At 40.4% G+C, this 19,501-nt stretch overlaps 1 protein-coding gene across 12 annotated transcripts in view; it reads right to left on the reverse strand.

Annotated features, from left to right (window-relative positions):
* The window catches only part of LOC111873397 (protein numb), a 214,496-nt gene that overhangs the window by 71,177 nt on the left and 123,818 nt on the right, over positions 1–19,501 (reverse strand). For 4 of the 12 annotated variants that reach the window (XM_023868072.2, XM_023868067.2, XM_023868071.2 and 1 more), the window contains exon 3: positions 6,799–6,983. The exons of 5 other annotated variants lie outside the window; for them this stretch is intronic. In XM_023868072.2, coding sequence (XP_023723840.1) covers positions 6,799–6,912 — 114 coding nt within the window. In that variant the 5' untranslated portion in view covers positions 6,913–6,983. Of the gene's footprint in view, positions 1–6,704; positions 6,776–6,798; positions 6,984–10,223; positions 10,546–19,501 lie in introns of those variants that run through there. 3 more of the 12 variants (XM_023868068.2, XM_023868074.2, XM_023868076.2) reach the window with 3 other exon arrangements.

A 19,501-nucleotide genomic window follows, 5' to 3' on the forward strand; every position in this document is an offset into this window, starting at 1 on the left:
GGCAGCTAATACTCGAATTTTACTGTGTCTCTGTCAATCAGTAATTATGGGATGTGAATATTTATGTAAGAAAACATGATATGTTGTACTAATGGTGGCAAGTATCCTTCTTACTTTCCTCGTGAGTGACATTTTTATTTATTAATGTCGTTCTCAAATAGCTTAACTCTGCCTACGGTTATGCAGCGAAAAGATAATCCTTTAGCTGTAGTCAGAAAAAATAAGGCAAAGATTAACTGTGAAGTGTATCATTAATGTAAAAGTTTAGCCCTCCTGCAAGTAAACGGTAACATCCATTTCAATTTAAATAATTAAGTTACTGCAACGGGTTGATTTCCACAGCCTCGAAGCATTCCCATTCCCCTTGCTGCTTCTCGTTCTCACATGAAGCCCCTGTACTTGGTCACTGTGCATAAAAATTCTTTCCTGGAAGTCTCGTCGCATGAAAGTGATATACGTGTATTAAATAACAGAATATAGTAACACCCACAAAGCGGCCTCCGTAGTCTAGAGGTAACGTTCCCACCTCATGAGTCGTGGTACGCGGGTTCAAATACCCGGCGGAGGTCGTCGAATTTTTAAGGGCGGAAAAATTCAGGGAACAAGTCCTCCGGGAGGGACTTTAAGCTGTGTCCCGTGTCGTAACTTTACGGCACGTAAAAGAACCTCATATCTCCAAAGGAGGTCACTGAGCCAAATTCCAGAACGTTTCCCGCCCAACAATAGTCTCTAAGGCCTCTGATAGATGGGGGAAGCATTATAGACACCGCTAAGCAAGTGGCCGAACTCGCTTGTTCGGCGGGACTAATGGTACGCACCATTTATCGGTAGGGTATAGAGACTGGTAGAATATCATAGAGGGAAGCACAATGGACCAATACTGGTCTAAGTGCATGGGGAAACCCACCCTCTCCAGTAACTAACTAACTAACACCCACATAAAGCATAGATATGAAACGTCCTTAGTTGAAGTACACGCGAAATCTGCTTAAGTTTCATGAGCCAATTTAACTGGCTGTGAATAATAAGGTTCTGGAAGTTTACTTCTAATTATAATATGGCGTAATATCACACTATCAGCTGAAACTTCGGATTGCGTACGGCAGCAATCGTGATTAAATCGCGTTTCTATGTTTATTTAAAGACCCAGTCCGTACCCCAGGCTATAAGCGTCGAATGACAGGATCATTAGTAAATAATGAACTGGAAACAAATATGGAAGTGGTCGTAGCCTAATTTGATGTAGTATCCCTGTATTCGCCTGAAGAGACTGAATAAAAGTCATGATCATCCATGTACCGGTCGAGATTAGAACCGATCACCACTCAAACACACTCAGAAGTGCTATCACTTGGGCCAGCTTCTCTGGCGTTTATTTACAAGACTTTAAAGCTTTCAAGGCTATAAAGTTTGTGGTCCTCAAGGTCATGTCACCATGAAGCAGTATCATACGTGGGTACTCATCTAGCGGCGCCATAACCCAGGAGACCACAATTTACAAAATTCATGTCTTACAATCAAAGATTAGAAATCCTTAGAATTCTAATTACAGCCATTTTTTTTGCAGTCTAACTTTACGGCATTTGGAAATATTTTAACCCTCAGTATCTATGGGGTCGGCCAATCACAGAGCCCGCGCGGACTAAGGCATGAACCGCCTTCTCCCGTTCGAACTCCGGGATCGTTGGTTCAAATCCTACTCGAGGCATGGATGTCTGTGTATATTTATTCCGTGTTTGTTCTGTTCTGTGTAGGTAGCGGCCTTGCGACAGGCTGATCCCCCCGTTCAAGGAGTCCTACGGCCTGTGTATAGGTTAAGAACCTGATAAAGCGGCCAAGGCCCACAAGAGCTGTACAGCCATAGACAGATAAATCTGGCCATTGGGACTTTCTAATTCCAAACACTGAGAACCCTTACGTCACAGTTTTCCGATGCGAAATAAATTTTCTTAACAACCACATGGAAAGCGTTTTATTTTCTCGACGCGTATATTGTGAAGCAGAGCCGGCAGAGCAAAAGCAATGTCAAGTCTGGTGCTATGCAAATGGACAGGGAGAATCAAAATACTACGCAGCCAATGAAAACAACACAAAAAGTAAACACGCCGTAAAAATTTCAAATATTATTTGTAACCAGAGGCCACGGCAAAAAAGTAAACATACCCAAATATAATGTATTATTAATTGACAGGAGTATAGTATATTAAAATTTGTAGCAGCTTAAACTGACATGCTGGACAATTTACACCACTCTCCTCTTGATAAAAAAAAAAGATGCTTCGCAAGTTAGCTCCGCTTCAGTCATCAGGTAAAAGTGTGAAACCTGAGATAAGTTCATTACACGGTGCTAATCTCTATTCCCTAACCTATCTCCAACAAATGGACCCAACAGTAAGAGTATGTTCCACGCCTTAACTTGATTACAGCATAGCCAGCACGCAAAAAGTTTTTAAGCAGAAACGGGGTGAAAGAAAACGTCCAGAACATGTGTCAGTGTAATAATACCCTTCGTCATAAATCCTCAGCCTTATCCTGTAGTGCCTGTCTAATTCTTAAAAGTAGGCCTCCACAGGTAGTTGGTCTACGGAAGATAACGATAAGAGTTTGCATGTTTTAGAGACCAAATGGGCGAAAGTAATATATTTACCTAAAACTTTTTACACTATTCTCATGACTCAATCGCGGGTTGAAGTCCCGATGAGGTCATTGGATTTTTATCAATTGACCTAATCCTTCCAGGCGCACTATGGCCCTGGGGTCGACTCAGCCTCCAACAGAAATGAGTACCAGGAATTAATGCCATAATTTTTCTGCCTGCAATAGGTCTTTCAGTTATTTTGCAATCAGAGTAAACCGCCTGCAGATTTTACTTCGTAAACTGTTTTACCTTTCAGCTGCACACGACTTACGAGGACGGTGGTTAGTGGAAATTGCTGTGCAATATGAATTCAACACTAAGAAGACAGTCGCCACCCAGTTATCCAAGAAAGAATAAAGAAACTATGACCGTTCATACAATTCTTACTGCAGACTTGGCAACAATTAGGCCCTATATGAAAATTACTGTAGCGTGTAGAGCCGTTACTATGCAACGACCTCGAGATAAGCAAATATACCACAGCCGTTTTTGACAATGGCTCGGTAAACACGTTCCCGCAGCAACTGAGACGAACGCAACAATGGCACAGTAACAGAGGAACGGTGTTTTCTATGTGGTCCGTGCCGAGATATTATAAACGAGAGGGTCTGGGGCAAGTAGTCAGTTGACAGTCAGGAGGCGAAGAGATGACCAGTTGAATGCTCAGAATGCTCAGTTGAAAGTCGGGCTGTGAAGAGAAGACTTTATGTGTGATATTTGGAGTAACTCAGTGAGCCTGTTAGAGCTCCTGCGTTAAAATCCGTTTCTAGGAAACGGTTAGTGGAGACTGTAACATCTGAGCACACTAGTCTGTCTGTGTCAGTGATCTGTAAAGCGTAATCACGAGCCGTGAGTGTATAAGTGATCAATAAATCCAATAACCAATCCAAAACCCCGCCGAGAGTCACTGAAATGCGTGACAATATTACTCGTAAATCAACGACAACTAGAATCACAGCAATGAAATGCAAAAAGGATATAACAAATCTCTCACTTCTAGGAAAGTCCAAAAAGAAACATTTTTAATGTTTTATTAAGTGCTACAGTATCTTCTCTGATATATGGATTGGGAGCACAACAAAGGAAACATATTAAGCGAAAAACACTCTTTTGAACGCAGTTGTGAGGTACAAATTATTAGACAAGAAACGTAACGAAGACAAAGGTAAGATGTTAGCCATAATTAAGAAATATATGCAAAAATGGTACCAACATTTCAGGAGAATGAAAGAGAAGCGAATCCCGAAATGTGAACTGAAGTACGGACCTTCATGGAAGAAGCAGTAGAGGACGCCTACAAATGTGACGGAGCCAGCAGTTTTCTTAGAAGCTAGAACACGCAAATGTTTTCAACCGCAAAGAAGATCGCAATGATCAATGTTGTACAGGCCTATTCTTGAATAAGCTAAAGCTATCCCTGTAAGAGGCTATGAAGGCCCATAGGGTCGTGAGACGTCGACGCTCCCACATTTTATAGACAACTGGCTCACAGATGGCGGTAAGTTTGTCAGCCTTACGCGCCGACCGCTCTTTACCCCCAGGAAGATTCATGGTATTCATTTCTGTTAAGAGGTTGAGTCGACCCCAGGGCCATAGTGCGACTGGAAGGATTAGGTTAACTGAAAAATCCAGTGACCTCATCGGGATTCGAACTCGCGACCTTCCGCTTTGTAGCATAGTACATCAACCAAGTACTCTACCGTAATAAGGGCTTGGCAATTTGAAGATCTTACGAAATCCGTATATGAAGTTTCTAGAATGCGTAATTTGAGTAAGAGTTCGGATAAAAACAAAAGAAGCAAGCCTGCATCGTACATGGTGGGCACAGTAGTGGTCATTTAGAATACCATAAAGGAAACTGACTATCCAGAGGTTTCTTGTGGTTTTCCTGAGTCCTGCCCGGTCAAATCCTATGACACTACTATCAAACGGGCGATGTACGAAACTGCCGGACCTTTTAATACTATCCATCATCTTTCCATCTCATTTGAAGCAAGGTACGTAAGTAGCTAAAGACAATAAAGTACAGTTAAAATCATCTAATACATGGTAGACTGGAAAGGATTCTGACGATGGTGTATGCTGTACTTCTTTTGGCTTATTTTGGACTTCACCCATCGTCTGGTATGTAAAAGACAAAAGACCACGACGTTTCGGAGACTGGATCTGTCTCCGTCTTCAGGTGGATAGGGAAGGATAAACCTACTCAATTGGGTCCGTTAGAAAGAGCTAGTCTCAATCACTGGACCAATCACTTCCCTATCCACCAGAAGACGGAGACAGATCCAGTCTCCGAAACGTCGTGGTCTTTTGTCTTTTACATACCAGACGATGGGTGAAGTCCAAAATAAGCCAAAAGAAGTTCATCTAATACCTGTTCATTGAACTGGTTCAGAACAGAACGACACGGCGAAACTACTATGCAATCCATTCACACCGCCACACACACATGCAGCGAAGGTTAGGTTAGTAATTTCAAACAAGGCACAGTTTCTCAAGTAAAAAGCAACGCCTTCCAACACTTCAGATTTAAGGGAAGCATAAACTGGGACTTGTCTTCAGATTCTTCTTCTCTTGGATAAGAAATGTAGAGCCCCTTATGTCAATACTAGCATTGCAGTCATATGAAATTACAGTTTCTCTGCTCACTTTACAATTTGTTGTCACTCTAGAACGCCTCCACAAGTCTCACATAAAAGGCGTGGGCATTACATTATATAACAATATACGTACTGTTACATTATGTGGAAGCATGGAATTTCTTTATTCGCCCTAGAACGGAACTTTCGGTAAGTGTCGAGCTGTTCGGTAACGCAATCGCGTTTCAGTTACTGCACACCAACAAGGCCTATTCTTGAAGGTGACATCTGAACTTTTATTAGACTGAGGTTATATCGAAGTAGAAACGTAGAGTGTTATTCTCTACGCCGGGCAGTCTGATACGTGGTTACCAAAGTTTTGAAAGAACCTTAGACCTCAATCTTCCGTCCTGAAGATGGAGGCAACATGTTCCTCCGAAACGGTGTATTTCCCCCAATGAGTTGTTAATAATAATGGAAGGGTGATAAAATGAAGAACGCAGATTGAGGGTGTTACAGAACAGGATGCTAAGCAAAATATCTATATTTAAGAAGGAGAAATGCATATAAAATTTCTGTCGGAAAACCTGACGGGAAGAAACCACCTGACAGACCTAGACGTAGGTGGGAGGAAAACATCAAAACTGGCACTACGAAATAGGATATGAGGGCGCGGAGTGGATTCATCTGGCACAAGATAGTGATCCGTGGAGAGCTCTTGTGAACACAGCAATGAACTTTCGGGTCTCACAAAAGGCGTGAAATGTTCTGACCACATGAGCGACTATTACCTTCTCAAGAAATATTCTATTCTGTGGAGTTCAGGAATAAGGGTTCAAATTCATGGCTTAAGGGACTTTTACAATGGTAGACTGACACCGATATAAAATGCGTAAATCTCGTAGTTAAGTGGTAACCACGGTCCAGAGTGATCCTACACAAAACAACCATTTCTCTAAGACTAAAGACGAGTCTTCAGAGGCGGTGCCATATCAGTCTCTGAGTGAAACCCCATGAGGCAATCAGAAGATTCATGTAAAGAAATTACTGTATGAGAACAAATATGACAACACAAGTAAGACAGACTCAATAGACATGCAGCGTCAAGTTCTGGGTTACTCAGCGTGATCAACTATATTTCTGGATTCTTCAGAAAGATTACTGTTAATCACTCGATAAGTAGAACACTACAAATTTTTTAGAGCTAGACGGTAAAACTGAACTTTCATAAAACTATCGGTTGACAAGAAGCGTGTTGTGGTCTTCTTCTTACACACACCCCGCCTTCATTTTCCTACCAACAAATAATCTTCCCATATTTTCCGGTATCTTCGCAGCATTCTGCGTAACTTCAAAACTTGACACACACAATAACACTTCCATTTTCATGCTCGTAACTTCACATAAACATGGTAATGCTAAATGTCTGGGGGGGGGGACAATGTGTGCATAACCATGCATGTCATGCATCACATAAAAATACACACCTGACAATGAAGGTGAACTAATTTCACTACACAACAGGAATCCACAGCCACTAACACGGGTAAATCTCTGGTTCAAAATATCCATATTTTTTACCCCAGAATTATGAAGAACGTCACTGAACCATGTTTCCTCTTGCCTGGAAGTTTGCTGGATACTATTCACGTCACTTAGGTTATCGTAGAGCGAAAAGTTGCGCGAAAAATTCATACAACTTGATGTGACTTCGTCTGCTCTTCAATTAAGCAAGCCAAGGCTAGAATTTGCAGAAGCAGTGCCCACTGTCAAACAAAATAAAACACCAATTACTCTTAAGTTGTAACTCTACACTGCATCCACATACAGCAACTCCTTCTCCACAATAACTCTCTAACATACCATAACTTCGATAATCTTAACTCTTATCTACACACAGATATCGATACACAGATAAAAGTCGACGGAAAACTGCGGTAAGCAGAGAGAAACTTCATTTATATGTAACATACTTTGAGGAATACTAATGCTGTAACAAATGCCTTTTAAAGCACTGCAGGAAATAACTTCACTGTTTTGACACCCAAACTAACTCTACAAAACTGGTCTAATTCAAGTGAGAAAAGTAACCGAACTTCGAAATGCATACGAATATGACCAGAAGCGAAACGGTAACACCTTCTCTGAGTATGAAGTTCGTGTGTAACATTCCTCATGAATATATAAAGGTCTCCTCATACACTCATGAGATTTTAATTTCAAAACCGGATATTCTATTCCCAGCTTCTATAGATTGCGGAAATAACAGGGACGCGGTTTGAGCAAGCAAACATTCTGTTTAACTACATATAATACAACGTCATTTGGCAATCAACATTTTCCCCCTTCAATATTCCCCTAAAGGAATAACTCATAACCATCGCGTATCTAGGCATTTGGATGAGGTTAATATTACTCACTCCTTGGCACTGTGGTCCTCTCAAGAACCCTGGCCCCTCTAAGACAGATGCCAGTTATTCTCCGTTATTTATTTTCAGAGAGGTCAATCTGTTGCTCTCTAATTTGCTTCGTCGTGACTCGCCAAACACAAGGCGTAAATACCATTTACCTTTCTTACCTTGCGTAAAAATTAAATTGTGCCAGCTAAACACAAATCGTCCATATAGAATTCAGTAATAACAAATTTAATAAATTAACTATTATCAATATGAGATGCCTAGTATGCAGAAACTTACAGGAACGTTCGAACACTACTTTTACGAAACGGGTGAAATCTGTGGGTAAAATTATAATAGCTGTTCCTGAGGCAGGACTCAGAGCCTTCAACCTCAGATTTGTTTTGAACAAACTGGCACACACGTACATGACGAGACTGCACGAACAGTTGAACCTGAACTGAAATATGTACTACAATGAGCATATAAATGAAGATGACGAATCGCACATGGCTTTCAGATGAAACACTAAAACAGGTGCGGACACACGAACACTAAATCTCACCAGCAGTAAGGAACACGATTCAGCATTTCTCTACATTATGGCTGACTCTGAAACGTAAACAGACTGTATATTCCACAGCGCTCTTTTACATATTACTGTATCTGATGATGCAGCTAAAAAGCAAGCCTTTTATCAAATATTCACACCACAACTAAAGAAAAACAACACGGAAAAGGTGTATAAGTACACGCTTTCCACACATTTCGCACACAGCACTACGTTAATTTACTGCGAATACGAATGGACCACTGACAGAGAATACCCACAGCAAAGTTATGTCAAATAAATTTAGTTGTATTTCTTAAGTATACGCCATATCAACGGATGTTAGAATTAGAGATCTTAATGAGAATTTTCGAAAAGTATGAACTGTTTTTTAAATCTTGGTTTAATATGGGATGACGTAACACGAGTGAAAGTCAGATTCCATTCCGTTTGCCAGAACAGAGTTCAAGAAAGTAAGCCTATTATACTGAACCCAGACGAACCCAAATGAAATTCGAAAGTCAGCTTCTTGTGTACTCCTAAGAGCGATTTTTTTTTTTGGGAATACAAGAAGCAATTTTTAGTTGAAATACGTGGACAAAAGGATGGATATATACTACAGTCTCTTTATGCACTTCGCACAATAACGTGCAACTGTACTTAACAGACCTTTAAACAGTACGCCTACTAAGAACGTCAGTTCACTCTCATTATGCAATGCAATCACATTGCGTAGGCAGCCTTGAGAGCTGCATTTTTTTTTAGTCTGCTGAAAGCAAACTCCTAATCGTGAAATTCCGTTTCTAACAATAAAATAATTTTATGGATATTACTGTGTAGTCCGGTACAAGTTCACTGGCGTTTCGAAGGAACACACTGTCTCCATCTTCAGGGACGAAGAGCAAGCCAACATCCCAGAAGACAGTATTCTCCATAGTCACGGCTGTGACAACCTTAATATTTTTTTTAAGTTTCGTTTGTATGAACTGGTCCATTTGGGCAGTATATGGGCACCTTACGTTCAGATGTCTTCTGGGAACATCTGCCATCTGGGGCCAACAATGACACAAAACCAGTGATTTAGGTAACATATTTCAGAATTTTGTGATCACACGCCCTAAAACAAACTGGGCGAATTCACTTAACGATCAGCTAAATCAGCATAAGTTTTAACAATTCTGGCACATAATCCAAGGTAATGTATCATATGTAAAATATAGCTCAATTCATAATTCTGAAACAGAACTGTGAACAGCTACGTTTACATATCGAGGTTCCATCACAATTTCTTGAACAGATATGAAGTACGAGTATAAGGAAGGTGGCTATTCCAAGTGCACTGAATTCTAACACAAAAGGGTATTCGATTGTTGCATTTGGCCTAAACATGAAAATCCTTCCTGTGTTTGTTTGAAAGTCGTAAGGGACGGAGAATAGCTATACAGAAGTAAGTTTAATTGAGAATAACACAATCTCTTGATTATATTCGTAACTCTCATATACTGAAAATCGGAGAAGAGTAACGTATTTTAAAAACACCGCCACTAAGTCTGACGCAATGTACAGATATATGGGCATGCCACGGACATCATCTACAGAATACATGTCGACTAACACCCTACTACTAAAAAGCGCATTACATAAGTCATGTTTTCAAAATACTTATCTAATACCCTGTAACATATTTAAGCTTCGGTTTAAAACATATTAATCCCCCATCACACAGAGTAACTGCAACAGTGATTACATAGGCAATGGTTCATTCATGATTCGTGAATTTACGATTATTCCCACATTGACAATCGATCAGCTAACATAACGCGGTATATCTCGAAATGAACCGTAGTTTGAGATTCTGAAATACGGCCAAATGATGAGTTCATGAAATTAACAAAATTATTACATGATGAAGACGTTACTATCTTGAACCGTATAAAATAACAGGTATGTCAATGTTAAGAAGTAGCCAAACAACCGAGAATGCAGCTTATTTTACATGCGTCACATCCAACGTCAGTAACTAGTTACAGATTCAGGCAGAAGAGTAACTCGATACTTACAAGACATACACCCTACTGATTTCTTTTAGTTGTGTACATGGCTTCTTAAAACACAGCTGCTCACTGATATGGATGACACACCTTCAATAAATAAACACTGCGAACAATTAAAATACTATTAACGGGAGGGAAACACTACCTACTTCTGCACTCTGTACTTTTCACATTTAATTATTCAAAATAATTTAAATAACACTGCACAAAACTATATCCATGAGCACAGCAGATAGAGACACATTACTCCCATTATTATACACGAAATGTGGAACGGCGCGTCCTTCAGCCTTCGCCTGACTTGCTGCAACCCACACTGCGCTGTGAGCGCCTAGCCAGAGCTGCCACTGGTTTCGCCTCTGTCCGCCAACAGCCAGCAAGCTGTCTACCAATACGCTTGCTTTCTCGATGGCTGCTGCTACAGCATCCGATCCGAACCGACCTTCGTCCCAAGGTGTTGCTGCAGTACAGTATAATGAGGACTCTGCTACAGGCTGTTCTATAGCTTACGTACATGGTGTCAATACAGGCTAAGCAAGACTAACTCAAATGCTTTCGTCTACGCCCCCTTCTATGTTATCTGCCCACACATATTAGCTTTGCAGTAGCATTAGAAGCAATGTAAGACTCACTACACTGACGACTATTTCAAATGTCTAAACGTCTAATACAGCATTTTAAATGTGGTTACTTTAATTTCTGGCCCGTTTCCGATGGAAAACCTGTCACCTTGCGTCACTGTATTAAATTAAATACCGAACTATCTTCCCTTTACAAAAATTATGTTCGAGGTCGTCAGCAAAAAGAAGACAGTTGAGTCATTAATTATGTCACATAAATCATTTATAAAATATTAAAAAGCAAAGACCCCAAAACTTACCCCTGAGGTACGCCTGACTTCACGACAAAAGGCGAAGAATCCACACGTATAACAGAATGACGTATAAGAGACTGTCGGTCTGTTAACTAACTGAGAAACCACTTTCAGTAACCGGAAGATAATCCATATTTACTGGGTTTGTGCTGAAGCGATGCATGTGGAAGAACGTCAAAAGCACTGCTAAGATTGAAAACAAACAGTCTGCCCTTATGAACAGAATTAAGGGGCAACAGAGTGAAGGAAAGTGACTGAGTTGGTAACGGGAGATTTACATTCGATAAAACAACGCTGGGATGGGCTCAACATTTTTTAAAAAAAAAGCGAGAAACGTGGTCACGTAAGATACATTCAAAAACTTCTGGAAAATTGTTGAGAAGAGCCATTGGTCCATAATTTCCAACACAGGAAGTTTTTACTTTCTTGAAAACCGGAAAATAGTTGCTTGCTTCCACAAGTTCGGAAAAGTATTATGAGATACGAAAAGATTAAAGATAAACTTGAGAACAGGCACAAAATTTTCAGATCAGCCTTTTATAACAAAGCTAGGTATACCGCAAATTTCGAATGATTTAGTTGGCCCAGCCGTTTCATAGCATTATGAACATCAGAGTTTGAAACAGGAGCTAAGGACATGATGATGATGATGATAATAATAATCATATTGTAGCGACACTGATAACGACAATAATAAAAATTAGTGGAACGAAGCGATCTTACAAAACTACCTTCTAGCTACCTCTGCAACCACCCAAATGGATTCAGAGATAAAGCCCCCAACAGAAAGTTCGAGGATGTGATAATGTGCTGCCTGGTCCCGGCTGTCGCTAACCTCAAAACGCAGTGACAGATGAGTACGGAAAATTGGTAGAATGATGTTCCTTCTCCACTTTAGTGGAATTCCAATGACCAATATTCCTTTCGTTCCTGAAGATAGACCGTGTTGTAGACACTTCGGATTTCATCCCAGATGAATCAATATTGTTAACACCAACCGTTAAAAGAAAGCGAGCACCAAAACGAAAAAATACAGAAGGCAAGGAAACAATGAAGGAACGTTTCGTCACTTGAAGACCGAACAAAAGAGCAAAACTTATTCAAAAGCACAATGTGACCTCAATGGTCACTGAATGAATTATCAAGTCTGTTCACATTTACACATGAGCGACATATTCGCGTAAATGACACACAGTATCCATTTACTCATGTAAGGGCACAAAATTTCAATAACGAGAATTCCAATACAAAAATTCCAGCATTTCCTCTTGACCAATGAATAGCTAGTATTTATTAGTATGTATCGTGGCAGGTGGACTCGTTGCTAGGCAACAACCGCGAAATAAGCAGCCATACAGCAGCCGTTGCTAGGTAATGGCTCTGCTCTATAAACAACGGCCGTTGCCAGGTAATGGCGGCAAGAGGCACGCACGCAACCATGGGAGACCTGTTGGGGGCGATGTTCTCTGTAGGACCCTTGCCGAGGTTATATAACGATGGCCAGCTGCTATTAGAGAAGCGTCTTGAGCCTTGAGACTGCAGTTAGAAGAGTAGGACGATGGTGTGAGATGGCCGCCAGCCTGCAAGGACGTGATCCCGGGAGAAGGGGAACGTATACTGGTGAACACGCAGAAGACTGAACAGACTTCGTACGTGCTGCAGTGAACTGCAGAGTGTGTGAATTAGCGATAGCGCTACAGTTACTTGTAGTTACGGTATGTAACTGTTCAATAAATCCAATTATCAATCCAAACCCCGTCTACAGTCACTCTTAACAACATTGATACACTTGTCCCCATCGTTTCACCCGTGCATCGAGACCCGCAGCAGAGAAGTCTTTTGACTGTTGTCTCAGCCACTTCAGCACCTCCGTTTCAACCTGTTCGTCATCATTGAAACGTCTGCCATCAACGTGGAACCGCTTTACTCGATAAGCACTTCCCAACATAAACAGGAAAAATTTCTTACGAATATCCTTTGCACTGAGTGCTTTTGCCCACAAAAAAAGCAGAACAGGAGGCGGCTCTTCGGTTATACACTCAAGCACGATCGCCATTTCGACTACTGAAACCAGCCTCTGAACATGCGCATGCGCGTCTGCTACCTAGACTCATGAATCTGGATTGTGCTGCTACCCAGTGATACATATAGAAAACCTATTACTCCATTACAGCTGTTTTACTTCCATTTGTGACCTATTTACTGACTCTCCCTCTTATAAGGATAATTAACGTGTACGTTTCGCACATCTTACAATTCACTGTGATGCATTTGTTGTGTTGCACACTACTGCGGAAGAGGCCACAAACACTAAAAATTTTATTGCCGGAAACCAGCCTGGCTTGCTTTGAGATCTGCAGCTGTGCCTTTGAACACTAATGGAGATAAACGAAGGGGCCAGGAACGAGAATTTGCAGTTTCTGTGTGGTGTGCGAACTTTTCAGATAACGGAAAAATATCGTAAATATGAGTTATCTGTGCTTGTATTAAGGGATGTAACTAGTCATTTCTGAAGTTTTCTAAATTTTTATAAATATCTGACTTACAAACTTGTTCAAATGTCTGGCAGCTTGATTAAACAGTGTCTGTCGGTTCTCTGCCGCTGTATATTCAAGGCTACTCACAGACATGGCAAGCCCTTCTGTGTGGGTACTCAACAAGAATAATAAATTAAAAGGCATAGTACCTTCCTTGAATAGCTGACAATTATTCTGCTGGTCTAATAATTTCGTTTTTATGGAATGCAATACGTTATTGGCTATTCACAAGGGCTCGCCATTTGGCCAAATCCTGAGCAATTTTTATCCAGTTCACAGTCTCACACCAATTTCTTTTACATCAATTTTAATGTTAGCCTCCAATCGACTCACGTGTTTTACAATGAACTTTTCGCTTGGGATTTCAAGCCAACAAGTTCTACGCATTCTCCATTGCTCCTTCCGATAAACTATTCATCTCATATTGTTGTCCAATCATTTTCTTTTAGAAAAGACGTCGCCAGATTTTAAAATATAGGCAAATCTACCTATCCACTTGTACAAGCTTAATCGGACGACCAATGGGATATTAAGAGATCTTCGTAAATAAATTCGTCTAAAGCATTAACGAATATTTGAAAATTGTTCAGTAAAACAAAATCAGCTTCAAACAAATTTTTCATTCCGCAACTGTCAATAAGCCTATTCATAAAACCCACACAAAATCTATGCTTCAAAGACAGGTATAATTCCATCTGCGGTTCGAATTTGAGAGTTTGAGAAATAATGCTTCACTGGACTGATAATGATATTTATTTTCTTTGTAAAATACGGCTAAAACAGATTCTTAGAATCAATTATCTTTAGTTCACCGAGCTTCTAATGCAGTGGGCACAAATCCGTAATTCCCCGCGCTTTTGCAGAGGTCCACACATGAATATATCAATGTCTTTGTTATATAGTATAAACGTGTTTTGCTCAAGCACATTAGTGTTGTCGTATAATACGTTGGCACCACTAATGCAATGACACCTGTAGAAATCTTGTTAAAGCAGAACAAGGATTTTCATTAAATGCATCCTGTTGTGTATCATTATTTCTCACTGAAAACCGTTACAACACAATAATAAATTATGTGTAAGTAGCTCTAGGAGATACTTTTGCTACATGTTTCGGCCTTCAAAAGGCCATCATCAGGCAAATACATTAAACTTTTCGTTATTGAATTGCATGTCAAATATAGGAAACAGTGCTAAATTTCCAAGTGTATACAATGATATAAAATGATACGAATGAATATAAAATATAAATTACAATAAAAGTTGAAGTTGGCAGTTGTAATCGTAATGTATGTAATGCTTATACGTACATATTATATACACAATGGCTGATGTGGTGTTCGGGGGCCCGTTGTTATGTTGTATGTTATTATTTAATATATGATACTATTTGACGGGCGACTCCGATGTATAAATGTCCGATTTGATGGAGAGATAGATTACAACCATACCATTATACCACTGTATACACTTGGAAGTTTAGCACTGTATCCTATATTTGACATGCAATTCAATAACGAAAAGTTTAATGCATCTGCCTGATGATGGCCTTTTGAAGGCCGAAACATGTAGCAAAAGTATCTCCTAGAGCTACTTACACGTACACATATTACTGATTCTTGTCATGACGGTTTTAAGTAAGAAATAATACAGAACAAGGATATTTATTAAGGATACGCATAAATATAGGGGGCACATGGTAGCGTCGTTGGTTGAGGCACTATGCTACAAGCCGGAAGGTCGCGGGTTCAAGTCCCGATGAGGTAATTTGATTTTTTCAATTGACCTAATCCTTCCAGCCGCACTAGGGCCCTGGGGTCTACTCAGCCTCTAACAGAAATGAGTACCGGGAATATTCTTGGGGGTAAAGGGCGACCGGCGCATAGGACTGACAACCTCGCCGCCGTCTATGAGTCGATTGTCTAGAAAATGTGGGAACCTCAACATCTCACAACCCTATTGACCTCCACGGCCTGTTACAGGTATATCTTTTACTTTTAATATACGCATAATTATATCAACAACATACAAGGGTGTACGGAACCTAAACGTAAAGAAGCTGTGAGACCTACTTCCAGAGATTTGCCATCTGTGAAACAAACGAAGTACTTGAAGCAAAAGTTTCGGTTGGGTGGAAGCATAAGATAGTATTCTTTATTCTCTTTCAGACGTCTAACAAAACTGTAATCACTCCTCCAGAAGTTTCTGTTCCCTGACAAAAGCAGACGAAACAATGTTGTTGAGGAATTTGACGACTCTCACCAATATCATACACAACACTCAACACAGCCTCTAATCATTATTTCGTTATCTTCAAACTTAACAACTTAGACGATACTGGGAGTCCTACCCTTCACACACTCTGTAAGCGGGCTCATGACACTCCTCCGTCCCCACTCAAGGGCTCACACAAACTTCTAGGGTATCTCTACATATAAATACGTATATAACAAAAGGGTTCATGTTTAAAATAAAACTACACAATGCAATAAATGCAGTCTACAGGATTACGGCGAGTCAGAAATGTTCAGTTCGGCTACGGGCTGGACGACTTGAAATATCGGGGTTCGTAACCGCAGGGTCAAGAGAGTCTTCTCTTCTCCACAGCATCCAGACTGGCTCTAGGGCCCACTCAGCCTCAAGTTCAATGGGCACCGCGACTCTCTTTCCCAGGATAAAGTGGGCGGAGGGTGAAGCAAACCACTACCTCCACATAATGCAGGGGTCAAGAATGCGTGGAACTACTACCTCCACTCTGCAATATGACTTCATGGCGTGGTACTTACTAAAGAACAGGGATAACTTTACTTTTACTCACAGGCTACTTCCAAGAAATTATAATTTCACACAACACAATTGCATCAACGAGTGGGGTCGCTGAGCTTAATGTTCATAAAATTCATGTGGAGTGTCTTCCTCGGCAAGAGGTGCAGTTCCTGTGTTTCCTATTTGATTCTTGGGTTACTTCAAGACTCTGTAAACCCACATGTTATACCATATTATGGAAGACTTCCTTTTCCAAATTTGGCGAAAGATATTCATAGATGTAATTTATATGCTATGAAACTAAGCATCAGAAGTAAAAACTAATATGTTTTAAACCTTAGATTTTTTAAAGCATTTTCGTAATTTATCATAAAAATTAATTAACTCAAGGTTATACATACGGAGAAGTGAACAATTTATATCATTAATTTCTTACTACTGTCGGTATGCTCAGTTACTTGATAATCTGCTCTGCTACAAATCTAAGCGAATAAAAAATACAAACCTACACACAATTTTTATTTTCAACAGTCTTATCTTAACTGTCAAAGACATGCACAAAAAAAAATATTTTGGAGGAAGCAGCGCATGCGATATTACACGAGACAAACACGGAAATTTCTTGCAGTTACGATCTGTAAGTGGTCAATAAATCCGTCAATCCAGACCTCGTCTATAGTCACTCATACACGTGACAATATACGCATACAAAAAAATATATACTAATACACTTCTCTCTCATATTTCTTTGGTTGGCACTTTCCGTTTTGGGGATGACAGAAATCAGTAATACTTCCCCAGTTCTGCTCTATGCTTGCAGACACACTAAGAATCTTATTTCGTTACTTTGTGAAAAAGGAGCCTACCGAAAAGTTGTCTGGTCACTACAAAAATTCCGAAATGCTTCCATGTTCTCTTCTAATAACAATACCTGAGTGGCCAATGAACTCTTAGTGGCTAAGACAGTTACCTATATAAATGCAGCAACTGCTTCGAAGTATAAATTATGCCTAGGTAATACAATGTGGGACATCGAACTCATCTTGCCGCCCCGAGACAAATCCACTTTGCCGTATACGTTCTCTACGTGACTACGAAGAAACGGTCAACTTCTAACACGTAACCTACTAACTGCATCACCTACCCATAACAGTACGCTAAATATTTGATGAGGATTATTAAATAAACATATGTTAGAATGTAACGTTAATGTAATGTTAACAGTCTAAATCCACACCGCCGTGTGAACCTACAATTTCATGTTCCGAAAACTGTCAAGAACGTCGTCTTCTGGAATACGGCACCGTCTAGGTCTTGTGTGAACCCAAGTTTCGGAGGAACGTATCGCCTCCATCTGCAGTCTTCAGCCACCTGCTCAAGTGTGTTCCTGGCTCGCGGACTTTTCCACCTTGAAGATGGAGGCGATACGTTCCTCCGAAACGTCGGTTCACATAACATGTACACAGCGCCACATCCCAGAAGACGGAATTCTTCATAGTTACCGCAGTGAAAACCTCAAATCTTACAACTATTTGTCTGTTTCAGTACGCATCATAGGTAAAGTTATCCCTGTTACAGGCCATGGAGGCCTATTGGGCTGTGAGACGTTGAGGATCCCACATTATCTAGACAATCGGCTCATAGATGGCGGTAAGGTTGTCAACCTTACGCGGCGGCCGCCCTTTTCCCCGCAGGAAATTTCGCATCAACCAAAAACGCTACCGTGTGCCCCTCATATGCATCATTAGCTCTAATGAACATAGTTTTCGAGCATTAAGACACTTGTGTAAAGCAGTACCCTGCATTTGCTTCAGAAATCAGTACATACAGTATCTAGCATGCTTACATACAAATTTGGTTAACCTGTGCACGAAAAAAAAAAATATATTACAGCAAGTCTAACCCTTTGACGTGGCTATACTGCTGACCGAAATCCCACAATTTCGCTCACAGAAAGTTCCCAACAGTTTTCCTAGAAATTCTTTCGAAAGAGATATTATAGAGGATTGTAGAGTATTTCATTTACTTCAATACAATTTTAAACTGAACTGTAAAACTTTCCTTATACTAGTCTACATATCAAAGACACGAACACGTGAAAGTGGAAGATGTAGTAAGTTGACATAAAACCTCAGACACTGTAAAATATGGACCGTGGATGTTTTAATAATATGCTGTACGACGACGCCATCTCAATTTGTGAAGTTACTGATAAAAAGTGATGACTATTGGGATTTACTGAATAAAAGACCCGGGATAAGAAGTCTTAACGAAGCACAGCAAGGCATATGTCTCTCATTAATTGCAAGATGCAACGACCGGGTCTCAAACTCATGTTCACTTGACAAGTCTATTCTATATTTGTAAGTCTGAGGATACAGTGACGATACTGTGGGAGGTAACGAAATATAATGACATAAATCAAACTGAACACTACGCAGACACAATTCACCTAAAATTAAAATAAGCTCGAAGTTGCGGAACATAAATACTCGTACTACACCAAATACAAACAAAAAAATAATGTGGCTTTAGTCCGCAAGCGAAATATACCGACCGAGCGACCGCCGCTTGTCGAAGTTAGTGTCAACTTTAGCGGATAGAGGGTGTTGTGTGGTCAGCGCAACGAATTCGCAGGCCGTTAATTTCGGTTTTCTATACCGGAGCCGCTATTTCCTTGAAATAGCTCGTCAATTATTCTCATGAGGCTGAGTTGACTCCGTTCCAGACCCACTACTCAGAAAATATGGTAGCGCAGGGAATCGAACCCGGGACCTATGGATTTGTAGCCAGGAACTCTTGACCACTAGACCACAGAGGCGTTCATCTCTTAAATGTGAATAGCCTAGAAACTACAGGATATATCTGTATCTGAGACAAAACGGAAAGGATTGCGGACGTTTTCATTGTGTTGATTAAAATAATCAATGTCCGGCTACACATTTGCACGAGTAATACATAAACACCAAAGCCAATGAGGCAGGCCCGATTAAAAACGGCAAGTACCTCACTTGGAAAGTACGTCTACACCAAATTGTACAGGAGACCCTTTCAGTCTCGTTACAGATCCTATCAGAGTCAAAACTTGAGGAATAAGAAAGCAGTGAA

This window comes from Cryptotermes secundus, unplaced genomic scaffold, assembly GCF_002891405.2.
Source record: "Cryptotermes secundus unplaced genomic scaffold, Csec_1.0 scaffold22, whole genome shotgun sequence".
NCBI classification, from domain to species: Eukaryota; Metazoa; Arthropoda; class Insecta; order Blattodea; family Kalotermitidae; genus Cryptotermes; species Cryptotermes secundus.